The sequence below is a fragment of the Fistularia commersonii genome, chromosome 9 (genome assembly GCF_037954325.1).
Source record: "Fistularia commersonii isolate RoL2024-O1a breed Wild chromosome 9, RoL_Fcom_v1.0, whole genome shotgun sequence".
Classification (NCBI taxonomy): Eukaryota; Metazoa; Chordata; class Actinopteri; order Syngnathiformes; family Fistulariidae; genus Fistularia; species Fistularia commersonii.
The window spans coordinates 11,193,218-11,215,208 of record NC_141292.1 but is presented as its reverse complement, the minus strand read 5'-3'; the positions used below and the strand labels follow the sequence as shown (position 1 = coordinate 11,215,208).

The 21,991-nt window shown below is 42.7% G+C and overlaps 1 protein-coding gene across 15 annotated transcripts in view; it reads right to left on the bottom strand.

Annotated features, from left to right (window-relative positions):
- Window positions 1-1,048: 1,048 nt before the first annotated feature.
- LOC147231218 (RIMS-binding protein 2-like) overlaps window positions 1,049-21,991 on the bottom strand; it is a 73,974-nt gene continuing 53,031 nt past the window's right edge. For 7 of the 15 annotated variants that reach the window (XM_086152476.1, XM_086152482.1, XM_086152475.1 and 4 more), the window contains 14 exons: window positions 19,916-20,734; window positions 19,625-19,666; window positions 17,996-18,147; window positions 16,010-16,825; window positions 15,735-15,890; window positions 15,294-15,440; window positions 12,782-12,884; window positions 11,125-11,247; window positions 9,766-9,929; window positions 9,477-9,645; window positions 9,290-9,390; window positions 8,837-8,908; window positions 6,147-6,308; window positions 1,049-3,625 (listed from right to left, as the gene is read on the bottom strand). In XM_086152476.1, coding sequence (XP_086008602.1) covers window positions 3,398-3,625; window positions 6,147-6,308; window positions 8,837-8,908; window positions 9,290-9,390; window positions 9,477-9,645; window positions 9,766-9,929; window positions 11,125-11,247; window positions 12,782-12,884; window positions 15,294-15,440; window positions 15,735-15,890; window positions 16,010-16,825; window positions 17,996-18,147; window positions 19,625-19,666; window positions 19,916-20,734 — 3,254 coding nt within the window. In that variant the 3' untranslated portion in view covers window positions 1,049-3,397. Of the gene's footprint in view, window positions 3,626-5,334; window positions 5,917-6,146; window positions 6,309-8,836; window positions 8,909-9,289; window positions 9,391-9,476; window positions 9,646-9,765; window positions 9,930-10,230; window positions 11,009-11,124; window positions 11,248-12,781; window positions 12,885-15,293; window positions 15,441-15,734; window positions 15,891-16,009; window positions 16,826-17,995; window positions 18,148-19,624; window positions 19,667-19,915; window positions 20,735-21,991 lie in introns of those variants that run through there. The other 8 variants (XM_086152478.1, XM_086152486.1, XM_086152473.1 and 5 more) reach the window with 6 other exon arrangements.

Below are 21,991 nucleotides of genomic sequence, written 5' to 3'. Positions count from 1 at the left end.
TGAGTGCAGATTGCAGTAGCAATCTGTGAGGTACATCAGAGCAGAATGTGAAAATCTGAGCAAATTAATGTGAGGACTTCCAATCATTCTTGATGATGAATTAATCATGCTGCCTTAAAGATTTTCATCATAATATAATCCTTTTTGATCCAAATCTTCCCCCCCAAAAAAGCACAATTTCAATAGGTTTATGAAGCTTTTAGAACTGTGGAAGTCAGCAAAGAGTCATCTCGGGCCTCCTGCGATTGGTCAGTCAGATTTCTAATGCCAGAAAAAGTCAGAATTTGAGTTTTCTCCAGTTATCAGAATCAATCTTTCAAGTCAGTGTTGCCTTTGAATTGCACTAAAACAAGTAACTCTTACTCTTGTTTTGCAACTGCGTAGTAAAAACCGTTAAACTCCAGTTACTAACTTGATCACTGTGGTAGAAAGGAGAGCATTTGAATAGCGTTCTCAAAGCGCAGAGTGGTTTGTCTAAATGAACACAAACAAACACAAATTCATCTACAGGTGCTACAATTAAATGTACAGAAAATGAGTATGTGACGGTTCTGCGCTTGTTTTTACTCCGTGGGTTTTTCCTCTCATCGAAACTGTGACCGCATTGGTCCGTTCAAGCAACAGTCACTGCAAAAATGCAGAAACTGGTGAAAATGTCCCTGCGTGAGGTGTCTAAACATTTCAAGAATCTCAGGGTGATGGGTCAGAGCATCACAGCATTTAATTTCATCAGCTGTGTTTCTATTCTGGAGCCAGAAGATGCATTTTTTTGCTTTTTACCTTGGTTTTCTTCATTCATTTATTCATTCATTTATTCATTCTCTACACCGCTTATCCTGCACTCACAGGAATCTTATTAGTTCCTTGAAGAGATGAACCAGAGGGTGTAAGTTGCCCCGAAAGTAACTTTTGCTTCAAATCTTTGTTATATTTGTCCAACATGCTCATTTTAAAACAACGCTTCTGTTTCAAGTGCATCTCTAGTGTACGGTAGTGATAACATAAAAATCCTTTCAAACCCTCAACACAAATAAATGTGAGTCATTCATTTTCTAAAAAATATCAAATTTAATTTTGTTATAAAAGTGGTATTTTTTTCACATGCACACACACGCACACACATTAATCACCATAAATACTGTCAAATAGTTTTCTTTTTTTTTTTCCCCCAACTTCAATTCACAAAGAGAGCACATACGGTGGACTGATTTCAAAGGACACTATGGAGAATGCTTGCAGTCGTCTTTACAGGGAGGAGAAATCTCAGTGCACTAAAAAAAAGGCTGCCATAAAATCAAGTAGAAACATTTATAAATTATCTACAAATGGATCAAAGTACAAAAGAGCTACAGCGTTTCAAGACACGACACCCATTCACTGGAGAATGATTTGGTATTGGGAAACAATATAGTGTGTTTTTAAAACTTAGTAGCAGACAGCTTTGGAAAGTAAAAATTGAATGTAAACGCAACACCAGTTCAATCTTTTCTTACATTCCATTTTTTTTGTAAATAAATAAACAAACAGCCTGCACTTGTCATTGGTTGCATTTCTCCACAAAAATGATGATAATGAACAGCGGGGAGAGGAACACCGTTAGTTTTTATGTCAGACACACAGTCAAACCACGTCTGATTCGTCAAGTGCAAATTGATGTGAAGCACAACTGAAGATGAACAAGTCAGAATAAAACAGCGGACAGAAGGGAGTCCGTCTTGACGCCTGGAGGAGGAGGAGGATGAATCATGGCCACAGCAAGCATAAATACAGGTAAGGTACATCTGCCTCACTTTTTATAGTCCTGAAAATCTTTACTGTTTATGCTGAGAGTCAACTGTAAAATATGTTTCATATAATACATACAATAAACAGACCCATCGATAAAACATGAGGTACGATAGCGGGCGGAGCGGCGTTTTGGATGCTTGTGAGTATACTTAATAATTTTGCACAACAGCTAATAATTTCGTAGTCTGAAAATAGGACCGGTAACACTGACTTCTAAGAAAACTGGTAATAATTCTCTGGGTGTAAAGAAAGTCAAAGTTACTTCCAATGTGTTTTGAGCGCTGCTTTTTCAGGCCGCGACTTCACTCCTGTGATTGGCGGAGAATATACTCACGTTGCACGGAAAAATGTCCATATCCCAAACTCAACATGAGAAAAAGTTTAGTTCCATGTTCTACCCGGTCAAAACCGGATATTTGACTATCGGTTTGTAATGTGTAGATTCAGGCTTCTGTTAAGGTTAGTCGACCAATCAGTGGAAGGGACACATGGTCACATGGCCAATGAATACATGACCTAACCTCTTTCTCAGAAAACACACCAGCAGAACCGCAAAACACAAACGCATCACATGCTGTCTTTAAACACACACACACACACCTGGCTCTCTTTCACTCACACACACACGTATGCACATACAGGACAGTGGTCTCTTACCAACGCAGGCCCGCCTTTGCAGGAAGACATACACAAAAACCCGATGTTGAACCCTGCGCTTCATGGCGGTTCGACAAAGAACATTTCCATTGTTTCCAACATTTCCGATCAGATCGAGACGGACGACAAAAAGCACAAGTGACGTCGCACAAACAGAAAAAAAAAACAGCATTGATCAACCTCGCGGCCGAACAAGGAATGTCACACTCGTATTTGTTTTCACAAAGGCCACTGAAACAGGTAAGCTTCCCCTGGTTTTTCTGATCCCCTCCCCTACTGATCCGCAATCCCCTCTGGGTTGTTTTTTTTTTATTTATTTATTTATTTTATCGCAGACACACATTTCTCAAAATGTATCACGAGTGTGACTCATCCTGCTGACGCCCGCCTCCTCTTCGTGATATTTCACTGAATAAAGCCTTTATGTTAGCAGCCAGCGTTACTTCAGAGAATACACCCAGCGGCGGCGTCGTATCAGTGATAGTTTCTCCAGAGGAGCCAAGTCTTCCTCCTGAAAGTGACATCAGTACTTCTCCATCACATGGAACCAGCGTTTCACAGCTACCCTGCTTGAAATTAATATTACCGGTTGATTTTCAACCAATGATAAGTAAAAAGCAAAAATACACGTCATGAAAACCCTATTTATTTACGTTCTTTTCTTCCTATTTTTTTTTTTTTTTTTTTTTTTGTAAATCATCTGGATTTTAAGGTACATCACAGTAATACGTTGTCATGTCTTCACGTGAACTCTTTCTCGATTTTGGCACTGCACTGTACACCGTTATTAAAAACTCGGATCAGATAGGGCCAGGAAGTCTGAGAGTAAAAACCCCGAACCCTCTCCGTGACGTGTCGTTGGATCAGAGTTGATTGTATGGATGCAAAAAAAATGATGAGCCCTGCCTGCGCACCTATTTTACATGAATGCCTATTTTTTGTTTGTTTGTTTTTATTTCACGGGGGAGAGTCTCTTTAGTAACTTCTTCCCCTTGGAAAGCAGTCCTTTCTTCTTCTTGTTTGCAAGATCCTGAGGATCTCTGGGGTCCAGCGTTAGATCGTGACCCCGTGTCGGGCTGAGGGGTCTCATGGTGCCCGGGAGAAGGGGGCGGACAATGGGGGACGGCGCACGGACCGGTGCTGCGCTGTCCTCCGCCGTGTCGGAAGTTTCCGCGGTAACCTGGGGGGAGAGAAGCGATGGAGGGGAGGAGGTGTGGACGCATGGGACAGTGTATTACAACAGAACCCAAATTTACACACACCGTCTCTGTCGCCGGTCATAGTTTGGGCCTAGATACAATTTAAACTCCTTTCTCACGATGACTCAAAACTCAGGTCCCTTTAAAAACAGTTTCTCTCGTATACATTGTGATCATATTTCAAATAAACCCTAGGGTCGTCTTCTGAAAAGCCAGTAGGTGGCTCTACTTCAAGCAACTTGCAAATACCGTGCAGAGTAAACATGTGGAATAACATCTGATGAGCTACTTAGATTGTTCTGCAATGTTTGAATTATAACATATTATGCCACCTTGCAGTTCTCAGGTATATTTGCTTTTAACACACCCTACTGGTAACATTATGGACTGGCAGACAAACACGGAACGAGCAGCCCCAGATGATGCCGCGGCCGAAATGACATCATTTCATACCCTTGCGATGTTAAGTGTCTTGACCCCAAAGGCATTTTATTGTCAAGAGACTGTCTGATTTCAGTAGGACAAGTTTGATTTGGAGTCAAGCGGTAACTTTCTCTTTAAGGACCGAATGTTGGGATGCAAGTTCATGGCACAGCTGTGATCTCATGATATATTGTGTTTTGCTGCATTGACATTGATACTTTCTTTTTATAACGAAATTATGTGTAGTATACTTGATATAGACAAGCTTGGTTGGATGCGAGACTTCCTGAACCACACATCTTCACAGCGTGTACCTTGAATTTAATTTTTTTTTCCCTCTATTATCCACTAGTTGCTAGTAGATAATAGAGAGGAAAAAATGTCGATTATAACCTGCTCATTCTCTATACATAGTAAGGAAGGTTCAGCTTCATCCCGATGAGCCTGTCACCGTGCATTCAATTCAAAACCCCGCCGGTAAATTTTTAACAGACGCACATACACACAGTGACATTGTACATACAGTATGTGGGAAGAAACAGAGAGGAGGTAAGCCACTGAATGCCCAGCGCAGCATTAGCACACTAAAGAGCCGGCGACATCCACAATCGGTCGGTCATGAGGGGGACGAGAGGTATAACAATGCCAAGTACAACACCCAGGGACGCAACTGTAGATACCAGGCTTTTTTATCTAATGCATTAGCTTGATATGCTGGGGATCCAGGAAGAAGCTCTTTGATTTCTCACATCGTCTGATATATTCCATGTATGCCATTGAAACCATTTTGCAGGGCTATTAATATTTCGCCATTTTGTTGATTTTTATGAAAATGCGGGGAATGCTCGAGCACAGAGAAATTAAAAAAAATTGACAGATATTCACCGAAGAAACTCCCAAAGGCCGAGTTGCGTTTGACGAGCTTCTTTCCACAAGCTGTGCGCATTAGAACCCCGAGTTTGGTATCTCAAGTTGCCGGACTTACTGTACGAGGGCGGACAGAGCTACTTATGGTGTGAAATGTCCTTTTTTTTTTTTTTGGTTTGTTTTTTGTGTTTTTTGCCAAGCGGGTGAGGGGGGGGGGGGGGGGGGGGAGGGCGGGGATTCCAAAAAAATAAAAACTTAAAAAAAATCAGATGTGGCAGCATCAGTCACAACTGGAAGAAACCAACAGTACTATGACAACTGAAAAACAGCAACAACAACAACACCATCAACACCAACACACATGAACACAGAGCGCAAAAGGAATGTTTTTAATATCCAATTTTTTTTTCTTTTGTTGTTCTTTTATTGTTCCATTGTAACAATACAGTACGATCGTCTCAGTGCTGCAGTTAGTTGTGTTTCTTGAGCTCAGGGCAAACATGGCGTATCCAGCGTCGACAGAGCTGAAAGATTGTTCGACGTGTGCGGGAATATACATAAAGAAACAAAGCCTCTTCAAGCAAATACAGCAAACGAGCCAAGAAAGTTGCTATAAAAAGGTATCTGTTTTGAAAAAGGCATGCTTTTGTTTTTTTCTCTCTCTTCTTTAAAGTTTTTTTTTTTTTTCTCTCTCTCAAATAACGTATTTCAGTGTTGCAATTGTCACATGTTAATAAAGCACTTGTCATTATCATTACACACAATAAACCACAATTTGATTTTTTGTGTTTCAGTGCAAAGGAGTACCAAATTATTTTGTGTGAGGAATGAAGACGAGCCTTTTTCAAGTCCTCCTCAACCAGTGCCACATGCATGAAACACCCGCGGGGCTCCCACAGTCTATCCTCCCTCTGTCCGAGTCAGGCTTTGCTTCTTCCTTTCTCTGAGACTCAGAAAGGTGTCGGATCGCATTTTTGTCCCCCTTTTCCACAAGGTGCCGGGAGAGAGGGAGGGGGGGAGGCGGGACAGGGGGGGGAGGGGAGGGCGGGGTTGTTAGTCGATAGAGAGTCACCACAGTCACCACATGGACACACACACAATGAAACGGCACACAGACGGCAAAGTGGAGGAAGCGAGAGACGGAAATCAAGAGAGAGGACGGAGGATGGATGAACACAGGGCCTAGCGCTGAGAGCGGCGATGATGTTGTACCCGTTTGCCCTCTGGGATGGCGGCTGTGGAGTTGGCGGGCCGCCCGGCAGGTTCTTCCTGGGGATAGTGGGATGGTGTATCTGTCAGATACACCTCCACGTCGTCAGGCACTTCTTCCAGGAAGTTGGAGGGAACTAAACCGCGGTGGCCGTTGATCTCGCCCTGTGGGAGAAAGAGAGGAGATTCTTTTTCAGGAACTTGTCCAGTATATTTTCCGGCTCTAACCATTTTCTACACTGGCTCGGGTTACAGGGCCACATATGAATATGGATGCATGGAATTCTTCTCTTTTTTATTTATGTCCTATTAAACTAATGCGTGTTTTTGGATTGTCGGAGGAAAGAGCTGAGCCCGGAGGAAACCCACGCAGAAACGGGGAGAACATGGAGACGCCACACAGAAAGATATTCAATTTAAAAAAAATGACATTTTTTTTATTATTAGCCAACATAATCAAAGCATTTTATGCTTTATTATGAGACAGCGTGGATGGGTTCGATCTTGACGTGCAGGATAAGTGGTACATAAAGTACGTATGGATGGATGAAAAAAAATGTTCAAGTTGCTTAAAATGAACGACTATCTCTGTTGTTTTATTTTTTTTTTAGAAAATAATTCAATAAGTTACAATGACGAAAAGACAGGAGGCAGAGCTAGAGGTTGCAGAGATGAAGATGTTGAGGTTCTCTTTGGGAGTGACCAGGATGGATAGGATCAGGAATGAGTCCACCAGAGGAACAGCACATGTTAGATGTTTCGGAGAGAAAGTCAGAGAAGCCAGACTGAGATGGTTGGTTCATGAACAGAGGGATAGTGAGTATATTGGTGGACGGATGCTGGAATTGGAGCTGCCAGGCAGGAGGTCTCGAGGAAAACCAAAGAGAAGATATATGGACGTAGTGAGAGAGGAGGAGATGAAGGTAGTCGCTGTGAGCGAGAGGATACAGAGAATAGGGTTAGATGGAGAAGGTTGATCCGCTGTGGCGACACCTGAAGGGAAAAGCCGAAAGGAGAAGAAGACGAAGAAGATTAATAACTTCTGGAGAATGGTCAGTCCGTAATCTATCGTTTGTTACCATGATACATACAGGACAATAGCCTTTTCAAGTATGACCAGGGTTTTCCTTTTTTTTTTTTCTTCCAAATTACCAAATACACTTTCATTGAGACATAATAAAAACATTTCAATAGGTATCTTTAGGTAGAAATGTCAGAACTGAAAACAGCCAGTAATTTGCTAGTCAGTCAAATCTGAAAACAGACCTCCGAACATATGGAACAGGTCTCAACTTGTAAAAAAAATTAAATTTACAATGAAAAGAAATATTAGCTGTCCGAGCCAGGCGGCGCTCTGGAGACGTCCACGCAAGGCGCTGACATGATGCTGAGTTAGCCGTTTATATTTGCCGACAATAATGGACTGCTCCTTTTCATTAAATTCTAAATTGCTGTTTGAATCAAGTGCAGTTGCGCCCATGGTATTATTTACCCTCAGAGAGGGATGTTACTATATTTTCCAGGTATGATAGATTTCCACTGGTCCACTAGAGGCTGCTTGACCTAATTAAAAAAGAAAAATGGAAATTAAATTACACGTTGAGTCGTCGGGATGACAAAAATAATGTCCTTTAGGATGACTTGAGCACAGTGAATGAAGCTGTATTCAGCCACGCATGCTTGAAAGGAAAGGGGTGTGTTGTCTCTCACTCCAAAATAGCATTCGGACCATTTCTTTTCGCAAACTATGCTGCCGCATCAACGGCAGTGTGAGGATGATGTGAGCAAAAGTAACAGTACTCAAGTTGTCAGGTAAAAAAAAAATTGAAAAAGCGGCTTGTCTAAAAAATTAGATTTGAAACGATTATAAAATATGTATTTCCTTGATCTTTAATATCTGCGTGGTACATTTGAAGCCCTGTGTGGGGTTGTTGCCGCATTGAGGGGCGGTGCAGACAGTGATGTGCGGTCGAGGAAAAAAAAAATGTGTAAAATAAAAAAATGACTGAGGCAAAGCGTCATCTATCATCATGAAAAATAAATAAACTAATAATGATAACATAAAATCAAAAATGGGCAGCATGGCGCATGCTCTTTTCTGTTTGTGGAAAGATATATCGCCTTATTATCTACACCATGACAGCCTGGACTTCATATACAGGTGTTTTTCAGTATTATTAAAAAAGTGAGATGAGTAAAAAAAAAAATTAAATTAAATATTTGATAATAAAAATATGACCTCAAATGAATTATTCTCTTAGAATTTAGGTTTTAAAATCTAGATTTAAAAAGAACTAAAGGTTTAACTGAGGTTCAAAATTGAAATTGTGTCGTACCCCACGCTATACTTGAATGAGTATGAATTGTTCAGAACACATGGAAGGCTCAATCTGTTGTCTCTTTCCGTGACAAAAGATCAGGAACCTCAGCACACGCCACCGGGTGCAGGTAAAAATCACCTCTTCACGTTTGACTAACATCGTAATTTAAAAGACAGGAGTGTGTCGCACACACAAGCGATTGTTCTGACAAATTGGCTGGAACTCCAAGTAAAAATCCATGTTCCTTTAAGAGCTGTCACTAGAAAAGGGAAAGGGTTGGATTGACTCTAAGGAGTAAAAATCAGCCTGAGTGAAAAAAAATACAGGCTCAGTGACTGAGGCCGGAACCAAATATAGATGAGAAGCACTTACGTAATAAAACCCATCTTCATCGATATCGCCGAAGACTGCGATGATGTCACCGGCGCAGAAGGTCAGCTCGGCCTGCCAGGAGCCGGAAATACAGAAAAGTATTCAAAAGAAATTTTATCGCGCAGGTCTGCTGGCCAATAAAACCAGTGATACAACACTATAAGCGTCTTTGTGTACCTTGAAAAGCGCTATACAAATCGTATGTGTTATTATTCTTCTTATTATTATTATTCATCCTCTGGTTCAGTAGCCAATAACACACTTGGTCAACATTGGCGTTGTTTAACAGGTTTTCTTTTTCACGTTTGTTTTTTTTTTCCTTTTACCTTCAGCTGTTCTGTTTCTTACTCATATTCCAATAACTGTGTTTATATGGATGTTTGTTATTTATGAATTTGTGTTTTCCTGTGTCTTTTTTTGCCTTTCACCATCACATACTGTACTACACATTACCTCCACGTCGACATTGGGAGAGCTCTCTCGCGGGTCGTAGTCGTACAGCGCAACCATCCTCCTGGACGCCTGATCTCGCCGGAGACCTCGTCTGTTTTGCTCTGGAATTGATTTAACTATCATTCATTCAAATAACATCGAAAGACAAGGTCTCGATGTATGTCGGTGTGACTATTTAGACACGTACCTATTCTATCCACAGGCGTGCTGAGCGGTAGGAAGCCCTGCTTGATGAGATGGTCCATGGTCTCGTCATCCTCCGCCCGTATCTCCGACACCATGTTGCATGGGATCAGGCCCATCCTCCCTCTTACTTCTCCTCTGTAAAACCCATCTGTGTCTTTATCACCGTATATCTAGTAGGCGAGAGAGAGAGAGAACTTTAGAAAAACACGGATGCTTTTTATTTTTCTCGTTCCTCACAAGGCATGTCGTAAAATTGCGCCGTTAGCGAGTGAGGATTTTCAAAGTCCCACCCTGATGATTTGTCCCTCTTTGAAAGGCAGCTCCTCATCGGCCGCATCCGGATTGGGAGACATGGACAGAGGATCGTAGTCAAAGAGGGCCACGAATATCCGGAAGGACTCCTCGGGCTCGGGCTCGTCGTAGTAGGTGGGCGAGCGATGATCCCTGTAGCCGTCTTAAACAAAACAAATCATCTGCGTCACTGAAGCGGCCGAAAAAAAAGGAACGGAAACAAAGGCGCAATGTGACTTGCGAAGAAAATGCTGTCTTTTTCGCGAGATCAAATTTCTTTGCTTGGTGAGCGGACAGGAAGATCTTTTGGAGGCAAACTTTCAATCAGACACATCTTTTTCTATGATAGCATTGTGATGCATAGGGCCATGCGTCAATCAAAGAGCAACAGTGTCATTGAAAGAATATAAGAGTTTTCGATATTTTTGTGCCGGTTAACAGATATTGGTGGCTGTTGTCATGCGGGGGGGGGGGAATCAGTGGTCAGTCACCTATTCTAAATCCTTTGGTGTGACACATTCATGCGTCCACGATCACGCTCAACCTGGAGAACACAACAGAGGTTTTTGTTGTTTTTGTTTGTTTGTTTGTTTTTTGTTTTGACGATACAATGAGACAAACAAGGAGCAAGACACATCGCGGTGCAATACGATGACAGGATGTGATTGATGGAACGGACATCTGCCGGGGATGGAAACTGTCACACACATGCTTTATTTAAAAACGCCCCGATTTCAAAAAGTACAAGGCACCCGGAGAGAAGATAAATAATCATACGGCCGTTATCATCTCGTATCGTGTCACAAACAAGTTCTAAGGAGAGGGCGGAACTCTTTGGCTAAGGAATTGTTGCGGGGGCATGTCATTTTTTTCCACTCTAGTGCTGAGAAATCAGTCAGTTTGAGTGCTTAAAGAAGTACCAGTACTCAAAATGCGTATTCATTAATCATTGCTCATCATATGGAAATCTGTACCTAATTTCCTCAACTGGCATGTTTAATATTTCAGACCCATCGTTTCGGGGAAACTCAAAATTCCATGCATAAATGCTTCCCTGGGTGTTGGAGGTGTGACTGTACAGCAAAGGGGGGGAGGTTTAGCAGGCAGCTGCAGGTCAGTGCAGTGAGTGAAGCATTCTCTGAGCAGTCAGTCAATCATTTAGCATCACTCCTGGACCCCAGGGTACAGAAAGGGCTTTACGGCGGGTCCACTGTATCAGTGCAGTGCAGTCATGCTGTTCAACTGGAAGCATAATAACAGCTATTATTATCAAGGATAGATAAACAGGCATTTGCAAGTGTCGACAGCTAAATCTCTTCATTTGCCGGGTGGCTTTGTCGTCGCCGTGCTGCACGTACCATGGGGAGACCTGGTGCCGCCCCTGTGCCTGTGGGATGACCACGTCCTGTGCCGAGCTACTCTGTAAACATCCTCGGTGACGGAGGAGACATTTCCCTCACTGTTATTCTCAGAGGTTACCTCTACGGGAAACACCAATCAGAGGGGGGTGGGGTTACGCAAAAGTCGTCCTAACCCAACCAAAAGGTCAAGTGAAGATTAATGCAACCACATGAAGCCTCTCATTATTTAGACATGAGGTAGACAAACACACACGCACACACACACACACAGAGGAAAGGAGCAGTGAGAACAACAAACCTACCTGCAAATAGATGAGACAGTTCAGTAAATAGGGGTATAGATTGATCCCTATGATAGATTAATCATCCGCAATACGTTGATTGTGGACGATATAAGCTCAAGATATATTGCCTTCAAGTTCATCAAAATTGATATAATCGGGAATAACACAATTTCATGGAGGGGTGTTGTCCGTTATTGCCTTATTTGTTTTGTTTTTTATGTTATTTGTATGATTTGTTGAAAAATAATGACAAGAAAATACATATTGCCTTCCAGTTCCAATGTTTTTGTACATGCTGTTTACATACAACACAACACCCCCCAGTCAGCAAGACATTCAAAAAAAGCTGAGGCAGGGGCGAGCAGTGCACCGAAATAAATCAATGGCAATGTGATTTGAAACGAGTGATGTCAACAGGCAATCTTATTTATTATTTGGCTCCAAAGCAAAGCTTTCTGAACAAAAATGTTCCCAGGATCGCCAGTTTGCTCACACACGCTTAAAAAATCTCTCCAAGAACAATGGGGTTTCGGATATTTTGAAAGCAGATGGCGCAGAATATTATCAAAAGACTCTGTGCTATGAGATAAACCTAAACTGAATATCTTATGTCCTGGCAGTCAGAAAGGTTATCTGAACAGAGAGAAGGTCATGACACATTAAACAAAGCTAAATCCATACACTAAACTCCATCTTGATGCCTCAACATAAAATTAAATAATCAGTCATATTATTCCATATCTGAGTTATGAATAGCTACAGTGCAAAAAATGTCATTGCAAAATGGGAAAAGTGTCTTCTGATGGATGCTTTTTGTAACTTCTAATTTAGGTAATTTCTTCCCTCAGCCGCAGGGAATCTTCAAATCTTTGTACTTAAAACCTTAAAACACTTGATAGCCTTAACCTTGACAATTTCTTATTCTCCCTCCTTCCTACTATTATCTATTATTGTTATGTTTTTGCTTGAAACTCTGGGATAACAATTTCCTCCGGGATAAACAAAGTTGTTCTCATCTCATCTCATCTCTCATTTACTGTCTTTCCGTCACATAGGTACAAGACATGTATGTAGGTTTTCTTTTTTTTTTGGGTGAAGTGATGTTTATCCTTCAAATTTGCAGTTTGCTAGCTTGTCCCCAAAGCTGGCCACGTAAACATCGAGGTACATTTTATCTGTCTCGATTAAAAAAAAAGTTTTGTTACGTTTTCCCTTCGGCCGGAGAAAACAAGAGCTCTGTTCGGTGACAAGCGCAAAAATGGAAGAAGGCGGAAAATATGCGATCACTGCTGTTTGACTGATGTTTGATATGGAAACTTTGACACACATGTCTGCTTTCCTTCCCTTTATGGCCAACTGTCCATACTGACCAATGGAAGGAACCATTAGTGGTTGCCTCTGGGTCTGAGGGCCGCTGTGATGGATTCTTCTGCCACTATCCCTGTCATGACGGCCTCCAGCAGCTGCGTTGTTCTGAAATACACAAAACATTTTTAAAGAATTCGGGCTGCTCTTGAGACATGTCTTTGACAACTTTGTGTAAAAAAAAAAAAAAAAAAAAAAAGGAATAGGTACAGTGATATGCAAATCGTTAATTAAACAAACTCATGCAGCACTCGCAGGCAGGCACGCTTAAACACGGACACATAGACACACGCACACAAAGACACGCACACACAAAAACAAACGTACGCAGGCCCGCAATTAAGGAAATTCTAAAAAACACTCATCTGGGTGAAACTGTCTGAAATTGAGAGTTTGCTTTGTCAAGCACGTTCTGCTACGGCACAGTATGTCGTCTTCCATCGTGGCGCTCAACTGTTCACGCCCGGCATCCTCTTGTGTCTCTCTCCGTGTGCTGCAACATGCTAGCGCACCGACTTTCACCCCACGTTGCCAAAATACGCAGCCTATTTCTCTGTTCGCCGCCGGGAGGTAAAAACATTCAAACCTAATATATCTTCATGTCACGCTATTATAAGGAAACATGGTCTCTATTATTTTCTCTGCGCTACCGATTCACGCCCAGTTCCCTCATCCGGACTCAAAAACCCTGTCTCTTACACGCCCGAAGCTTTCGCGGCGCGTTCGGTTTTCCTGAACTCCACTGAAACAATATTGTTCTTCTGCTGCAAGAGAGGAAATGAAAAGACCGAGCTGATTGTTCAAACAGCGTGTCTCCAGTGTTTGTTTACGGTCCCTTTAGTTTTATCACCCTGAGAGGAGAGGCTGAAAGACAGAGAGATCGGCTTGGCTTTTTCCACCATTTGAATCAAGTGCTTTCAAAAAGGAACTTTGCATTTGTTCCCCTCGTCTGCATGTGTTTCAAGCACCTCAGCCACGAAACAAAAACATCGTAGATCCTAACCAGAGATCCTAAACCTTGTGTACGTAAGTATGTGGGTAGGAATATTTCGTTAGGTGTCAATCTGCTTTACTGACTGGAACACGGAGTGGGGCGCGACCCCAACTCTCCCCCAATTTCAGCTGGGATTACAGGAAAACCAGTGCGTTTGATGGACTGTCTCAGAAAATTAGAATATTGTGATGAAGTTCTTTATCTTCTGTAATGCAATTACAAAAACAAAAATGTCATACATTCTGGATTTATTACAAATCAACTGAAATATTGCAAGCCTTTTATTATTTTAATATTGCCGATTATGGCTTACATCTCAAAAATCCTATCTCAAAATATTAGAATATCATGAAAAAATAATGTTTGTTTTTTTAATTGCATTACAGAAGATAAAGAACTTTATCACAATACTCTAATTTTCTGACACAGTCCTGAATATCGTGAGTGAGTGTGTGCTTTCTAGCTTGGCTCAACCCAGACACTACTTATGCAACCATATATAATACTGCTACAATAAAGAATAACTACTTCATTGTTTGCAATAAGGCTTTTATGCAGCCATGCTTGTTTGTACCTAAAGTATCGGTGCATAAATGAGAGGCTAAAATTATAAGAGGAGTACATGGCATGGAAATGAGTGTATGGAAATGTGTAGGAGAAAAATTGTAACCAACCTTCAAAATCATTTCATTTGATGGGGCGCAAGTACATGTAGAGGTGTGTTTGTTTAAAAGAACCGAGTTGTCTTAACCGTCCATGTGATCTTATGTGCAAGTCTGAGCAAATATTTCATGGAAAATCATTTCCTGGCGGCGTGACAGTTCGTGACAGTGGCTGTTTAAAAATAATTACAATTTCGGGCGAAGTCTACATTCGGTTAGTTAATGTTTCTCCACATGCTTTTTATTTCTTTGTTTTTTAACTGATTTTTATTGATTATCATCAAGAGGTGGGACCGAAACAACATTTATTAAACCACGGCATCTACATTAATGTCAAATGATCTGGAAAAGTGTGGATGTTTTGATTGGCTGTTGCATGAAAGTAGTTTCTATTAGTTTGTGATTCCATTTGTCAGCAGCTGAGTTTCAAATAATTTCCTGTGGATTTCTAGGGTTCTTACACTATACATCTCCAACACGACTAAGCCTCACCTTGGTTACCACCGAAAGCAAGCCTGAAGTTTATCGCTTGTGGTATCTATGCATCAGGGAAGATTTAAAACTCGAATCAAAATAGGCGATATTAATCAACGACCTCCATATCTTTCAGTCTAGATGCCTGAGCATGCAGCGGAATATGTTTTTTTTTTTTTTTTTCCCATGAATAATTTCAAAAAGGGAAGCCAGTGTCTACTGTTTTTACTCAGTCACCCTTTTTTTCTATGAGTTTGAGTAACACTCGCCCTAGGAGAGCAAATCAAATGCGAGTCGAGGCAGCAGTCTTAAATGAAGTATCTGTGCCTGACTAATAATTTGGATGTTTATGACTTCTGGCTTTATAATAAGTGCAAAGAACTGCACCTTGGGTGTGTTGTGCGAGTTGCGCCGGCGTCCCTCTTCCAGCTGCATCTCAGAGTACAGCTCCTCCTCATCCTCTTCCATGATGTCAGACAGGTCAGAGCCGCGGCTGCTTTCGCTGTGATATTCTTCATTGTGACTATAGTGAGGCTATCGGCGGTCACACACACAAACACACAGACGTAATTGTTTAAGTACACATACGTTCATACGTGCCCACAACAAACGCACGTCAATGGGCAAACGCACATGAGCACACACGCGGACACAGACGGTCACAGTAGTGGCAGCATGCAACCATCCATCCAGACATGCATGGACACACACACACACACACACACACACACACACACACACACAACCACGCGCGCGCGCACATGTTTTCCATTGAAGACACATTAGGACTGATGTTAAAACGATTCATCAACTTTGATGACGTCTTACCAGCCTGCCCAACTCAGAGCCTCTGAGGAACTCATCGACCGAGGGTCCTCTCCGGCGACCACGTGCGCACCCTTCCTCGTCATCTTCTTCCTCATCCGAATTGTGCTGGTGGAACGACGGACCCTGCTCGCCGTACCTCGCCGGTCTCCTCTCACCCTGAACGGCAGTGAGACACACAGGAGAACAACAGCGACCGTCGGAAATCAATGTTTTTTTTGCGACACGTCAAGGACGAACCGCAGGGAAGATTTACAGTATAAATGTTGGACAAATACCTTGCCACTTTCTGCTGCCACTCTTTGCGCGGCTTCACGGGCAATGGCTTTGGCCACAGTGTCTGGAATCAGAGTCCCTCGGGGTTGCGGAAGAATCCTCTGGGGTGAAGGTGAGCGGGGATTGGCAGTTGGAGGCGCCTCGAGGGTATGGCCTTGCATGGGTACGTGCGGCTGGGAGGAGGGGGAGCGCGCCGGGTCCCAGTTAGGCTGGCCAGGTGGAATAGCTGGCCCGTGTAGGGCTGCTTGCTCTTTGGCTTCCAGGTCTCTGGCACTTATGGGTCTCTGAGTTAAAGGGTGGGGTTGAGGGTGGGGTAGCAGAGGCAGTTGGTGATGGGGTCTTGGACCCTGATGCGGGAGGTGAGGCTGCAGGTGCAAGGGCTGCGGGTGAGGGTGCGGGTGCGGGAGTCGAATCTGCGGTTGCTGGGGTCCGCCCGTGTGAGAAAGTCTAGGGTGGGGCTGTGGAGGATGGGGGTGGGGGTGGGGATGGGGGTGGGGGTGGGGGTGGGGCGGAAGGGGTTGGCCGTGGGCCTGAGGTGGGGCAGGGAGCTGGGGTGTGGCGTGAGGGGGGTGAGGGGACTGAAGGTGAGGCGGACCGTGGGGGAGCGGGTGGGCGCCCGGATGCGGGTGCATCGGTTGTGGCAAGGGAAGCGGCGGAAGAGGCACGAGCAGGTTGTTTGGAATGACAGCGACTTGGGAGTCTTGGGATTCTCCCTGTGCAGACAGTGTCCTGACGATGACTTCCCGCGCCTCCAGGCACTGAATCCTTGTCAGCTCCACAGTAACGTAGTCAGCCATCGGGAAGAGCACCTCAGCTATCTGTGTTAAAAAAAACAAAAAAAACAATACAAAACAAAGAAAAAAACACAGCGGACTTAGCAGCATGAATGTGGCGAGACCGCGATTAAATTATACACAGAGGTGGCTTCTAGGAAAATATTTTTTGTTTTCCTGTGAAATGGTTATTTTATGAGCAGACGGCATGGGATGTCAAAAATGGGGGAAAATTTCATTTACGTTTACTTTAAGAAATGACAGGGAAACAGTTCAGTGATAATAACATAACATCATTAATGGAAAAAGCAGATAAATTAAATGTATCCAATGGAGCAAAATACTAATAGTCATTTGCATGTTTATGAAGAACAACGGAAATGGAGGAGATTGACAAAAGACAATACATTAGGAATATAATTGCCTTTTCATTAGCGCACACAAAATGAATAATAATCCTCATAATGCTATTATGGTACCGAGAGTACTATCATATTTTATTGTTAAATACGCAGTCCATGCATCACCGCTTTAGTTTGCTGTGATTCAGGGAGCGTTTACAATTCCGAGCCATGTTTGGTCGGCTTTACAGTCAGCAGAGGGAGTGAGAGCCCTTTCCAGGAAACTCACAAACCCCCTGCACAGATTCAATTGCGCTCATGTTGAACAGCAGCTAGGTGGCACTGGTGTGAGCACGGAAAACACAGGTGACATAATTCCACATGCAACGAGGGTGTGGAGAATATTCACATTTTGCATTTTAATACAATCCTGTCCATCTTTAAAGTGCAAAGGCATTAATGGAATTTTTTTTACCTTATCAAAATGTGTTTTTTTGGCATACTCTGTTAAACTATATTCTAGTCTCCTGTCACATCCACTCAAATAGATTTATGAGTTGGTGTCTTGCTCAGCTGGAGAATAAAAACAGTTCCCTGGCCTCCATTACTTAAGCAAGCAGAGCCAATCGAAAGATTTTTACAAATATATATATATACACATACACATATATACATTTATAGTGTAATGATAAAGGGCATGGTGGAAAAATAAAGCGATACATATTTTTCAAATTAAAAAACAAAAGCTTTAAGTCAAACATTGAGTGATCATGTGTATGTAGCGATTGCTTTGATACCTTTAGCCCAGAGAAAGATAAGAAAAATCATTTCCTGGTGGACAACATTACTGTTCTTCCCCCAGCAGTGAATTTACCCTCTGTCCTTTAGTGCAGACGGCGTAGCCAATGACATTTGCTCCGTTAGATGTGCCCGTGGGAGACAGGATAGGGGGCTTCCAGCGGACCTGTAGGACCCCTGGGGCTTGCCCGCAGAGCACCTGTACATCTTGCGGAGGCAGTGGAGGGCCTGGAAGGAAAAGGAAAACAAGCATAAGGGGAAAAACGTATAACGTTGACGTTTTCAAAGGGTCAGTTCACCCCAAAATTATGTTGTTTTTTTTAAAAGATCTTGTAGTGCTATTTATCCATCTAGATTGTTTGGATGTGAACTGCTAAATTTTAAGATAGGAAGATGTCCGTTCCCTTCAAATAATGAAGGAAAACCCGTCATTACAAAATCTCTCTCCAGACAATACGATCTGCATCTTCAATATAACCCCCACAGGATATTACCTGCAGCTTATGTGGAACAATTTTTTTCAAACTTCAACAGCTCTTTTCAAAATTTGTGGATTATCCTACATGAGCTGGCTAGGATTGCTGGAATTAGACATTTGTGTTGAAGTTCACAAGTGACATTTTTTGGCACTTTGAGTGTTTCTGATGGATGAATGATCTGTATTGATAAACAGCACTACATTTTGGGTTGAATTCCTCCTTTAGCGTTAGTGATATCCTGTTCATATCACTGAAATAGAATTAAAAGGAAGAGGGGAGTTGCATTCAAATGCACAATCCTGAAGACACACAACCATGCAAAGATGGATCAGGGGCAGTGAGGTGGTGGTGGTGGTGGTGGGGGTGGTAGTGGGAACCAGACAACAAAATTAATCATCCATAGTGTATTTTGTGAGGGAAAAACATAAATACTTGAGAATTCTGTCAAGGCACACAATTTACATCGAAAATTAGAAAATTGTGATCATGTAACAAGACGAGTGGGAGACTTTTACAAGATGTGGCATGTGGAGGTTTTAATACATAACTTACTTTGCAATTGCACTAACCCTGATTCATCTTGGATAGTCATCAATCGCCTTTGCATGGTAGTATGGGGTCTGCCTATTTAATTTACACTCTGATCTCACTTTACTCCATTTTGAAATTTGGCAATTTTAAAGACAATTTAGTCACAGCTGGATTCTAGAGCATCAGAGACTCACTACGTAACTAAAGTCATTTTCAAATGTCCTCTCTCCTGCATTAAGCATGCACAGTAGCATTCTAGCAGGCCAGATGCACAGTGATTCAAGTTGGTCACTTCAGTGACAGTGGAGAGGCACTGTTTTATATAACTGTCTTTATTCCAGGCTACGCTATGGGCTAAGGAAATTGCTCATCAGGATAATAGCTGATAGTGTCTTGAGGTGGATGATCATGCTCTAATTGGTAACGCGTGTATGCAAACATGGGCCGAATTCACTCCTCAAATGACAAAGTCTGTTTCTAATTGAGGAGAAAAATGTGTGGATATATTTTTTTTCCCTTCCTGGGCAACTTTAAAAAGTCTTTTTTATCAAGACCCCTGGGCTAACTGCTCCTATTACACAACCGTGACACTCGATGATAAAGTAACATGACCACAAGCATCTTCCAGAAATACACTCTCTACCAAATGTACTCAAACAAGGATCATTTAGTGGGGAGACATTTGGGGAACCCACCCCAGGACTGATTCTGACCCGTTCTGCAATATGGTGTAGGACCTAGACAAAATACAATACACAACAATGGCATGGTAAGGCATTGCTGGACTGAATTTTCTCTACAGCACAGTACTGAAATGTCAAAATTGACCATACAGTAGACACTGGTAATTTAAAAAAAGTGTTGTTATTATTAGCAGAATCAGTCTGCGGTTGTATTCTTTTGTAAGTAGAAGAATAAGTAAATATGAGTCCTCCGTTAGTTATAAATGATTTGTTTTTGTGATAAACGTTGTGAACCCGGCTCACCTGCGGCCTGAGTACAGAACTCCACGCCGGCTTCTTTCCTCTCTCTCTGCTCCAGCGGCAGTTGCCATGGCACCTGGTGCGGCTGGGCGACCACCGTCACTTTGTACACTGTCAGGGGCTTCAGGTTGAAGAAGCGTAGTCTATACCTTCCTGCCTTTACTACAGCGTGCTCTGCGCCATCTAAAAACACAGTGTGAGCATAGTTACTGTTGCTTGGCAACCAAGAGAGCTCGGCCGTATCCCGCTGGATGTCGTCCACCCGGAGACCGCACGGCGCCACCACTACATTAGCTCCCACCAGTAAGGTGCAGCGCAGTTCATCCGACAAGCCCCTGTCGGTGGCGCTCTGCACCGACACGCGATGCACGCAGCCGTCCAGGTCCAGCTTCTCCAGCAAACATTTGGTGGGGCCTCCGTACTGTATACTTGCACGGAGCTCCCCGTCCACTAACACGTTGTAACCCGAGATATTCCCCCAGCCCAAAGGCACCGCGGGGGGCTCCCAGGCCACGATCACGCTCCGTGCCAGCTGCTTGATCAATGTGATCTTTCGAGGATAAGGCACAACGTCTTCAGCCAGGTCCTCGGGATCCACGGGCCCCACCGTGCCGTTGCTACAGGGCACCAAGGCGTTGGCCGAGCCCAGAAGACCATCCTGGCTAGCGCCTCCGTCCACTGCCATCAAGGCAAGGGGTGCATGGTCTCGCGAACTCTGCTCTTCACCTCCTTCAACAGCCTGAATTGCTGTTTTCTCCTTATCTTGGACAAACTCCACAAAGTTGGAGGGGACAAGTCCTCGCTGGCCATCCAGGAGTTCTCCTAAAACACAGAAGGAAGTAAAGAGCAAATGGGCATTTTTTTTTTCATTCACATGTTCGTATTTATAACCCTAATGTTCAATTTCCTAATGAGATAAAAACAAAAAAGAAGTAAAGTAGTCATTTCAAAACACATAATCAGCTTGTTTTCTTTGTGGGCGGCAATGTGTCTGCGAAAGAGACGTGGGAGATATGTAATCAAACATGATGTATTATTCACCTCGATGTATTATTTACCATTTGTTTGTGGAAAGCAACTATGCTCTGTCCACTGTCAACAACACAGCTTTTTTTAAATTTAAATTTTAAATCTTTCCAGGAACACCCTCAAGCACAAGGATCCTGTGTCCAGTTCAGGAAAAAAAGAAAAAAAAATGTAAGGGTTAAGATTGTACTTACGAAAAGCTCCCCACCGCCCCTTTTTTTTTTAATTCATTTTTTTTCCAGAGGCCTGTGAGTGCTTAAGGCTATCGGTGTGTTCCTACATACGGGTGTGCAAATGTGTGTTTGTGCACGCTGGTGATTAAACTTAGCCCCGCTGGATTAGTCATCAAGCTAAAAGGGATCAAGGTCTCATCTTGACAACAGCTTGGTCTGCAGCTTGAATCTCCCTCCTCCATGGAAAATGCATGGCGTCTCAACACCAATAAAGAAACTCACCGTCCAAATCTAAGGAGACACTGCAGTTGAGCATGACTGTGTTCACAGCATTCTATCCTGCATGCAGTACTGCTTGTTAGTAGGTCTTAGGAATAACAACTGATGGGGTTGGCCTACAGGATCACCTCATTAAAAAACCTGCACGTTTGTTTTTTAATTTCTGATTAAAACATCAAACTCAAAATGGTTATGAAAAAAATGTGTTAATTCTTATGACTGCAGTGGGCCAAAATTCAAAACTGGGACAAAGTCGCGGGCCGACATTGATATTTATTGAAAAAAATCTTCCCCCAGATATAACAATGTACCATTTCATATGGACCCAAAAAGTGTGTTGCTTAAAAACTAAATATGGAACAACCATAGCTTAATACTATACAATATATAACTTAATATTGCACACATGCAAAATCCTGTTTTCTGCCTAAGTAGCAGGGTGCCAGTATTAGCATAAGGTCGCTATAACAACTGTACACAGAGTAGAGGGCATTTATAGGTCCTGTTGTGATTTTCGTGCTAAAACACCAGCCGAAATTCTAGGATTTGTAGAATTAGCAGTACATGCACTGTAGACTATACCAGCATGTTATTTGGTATG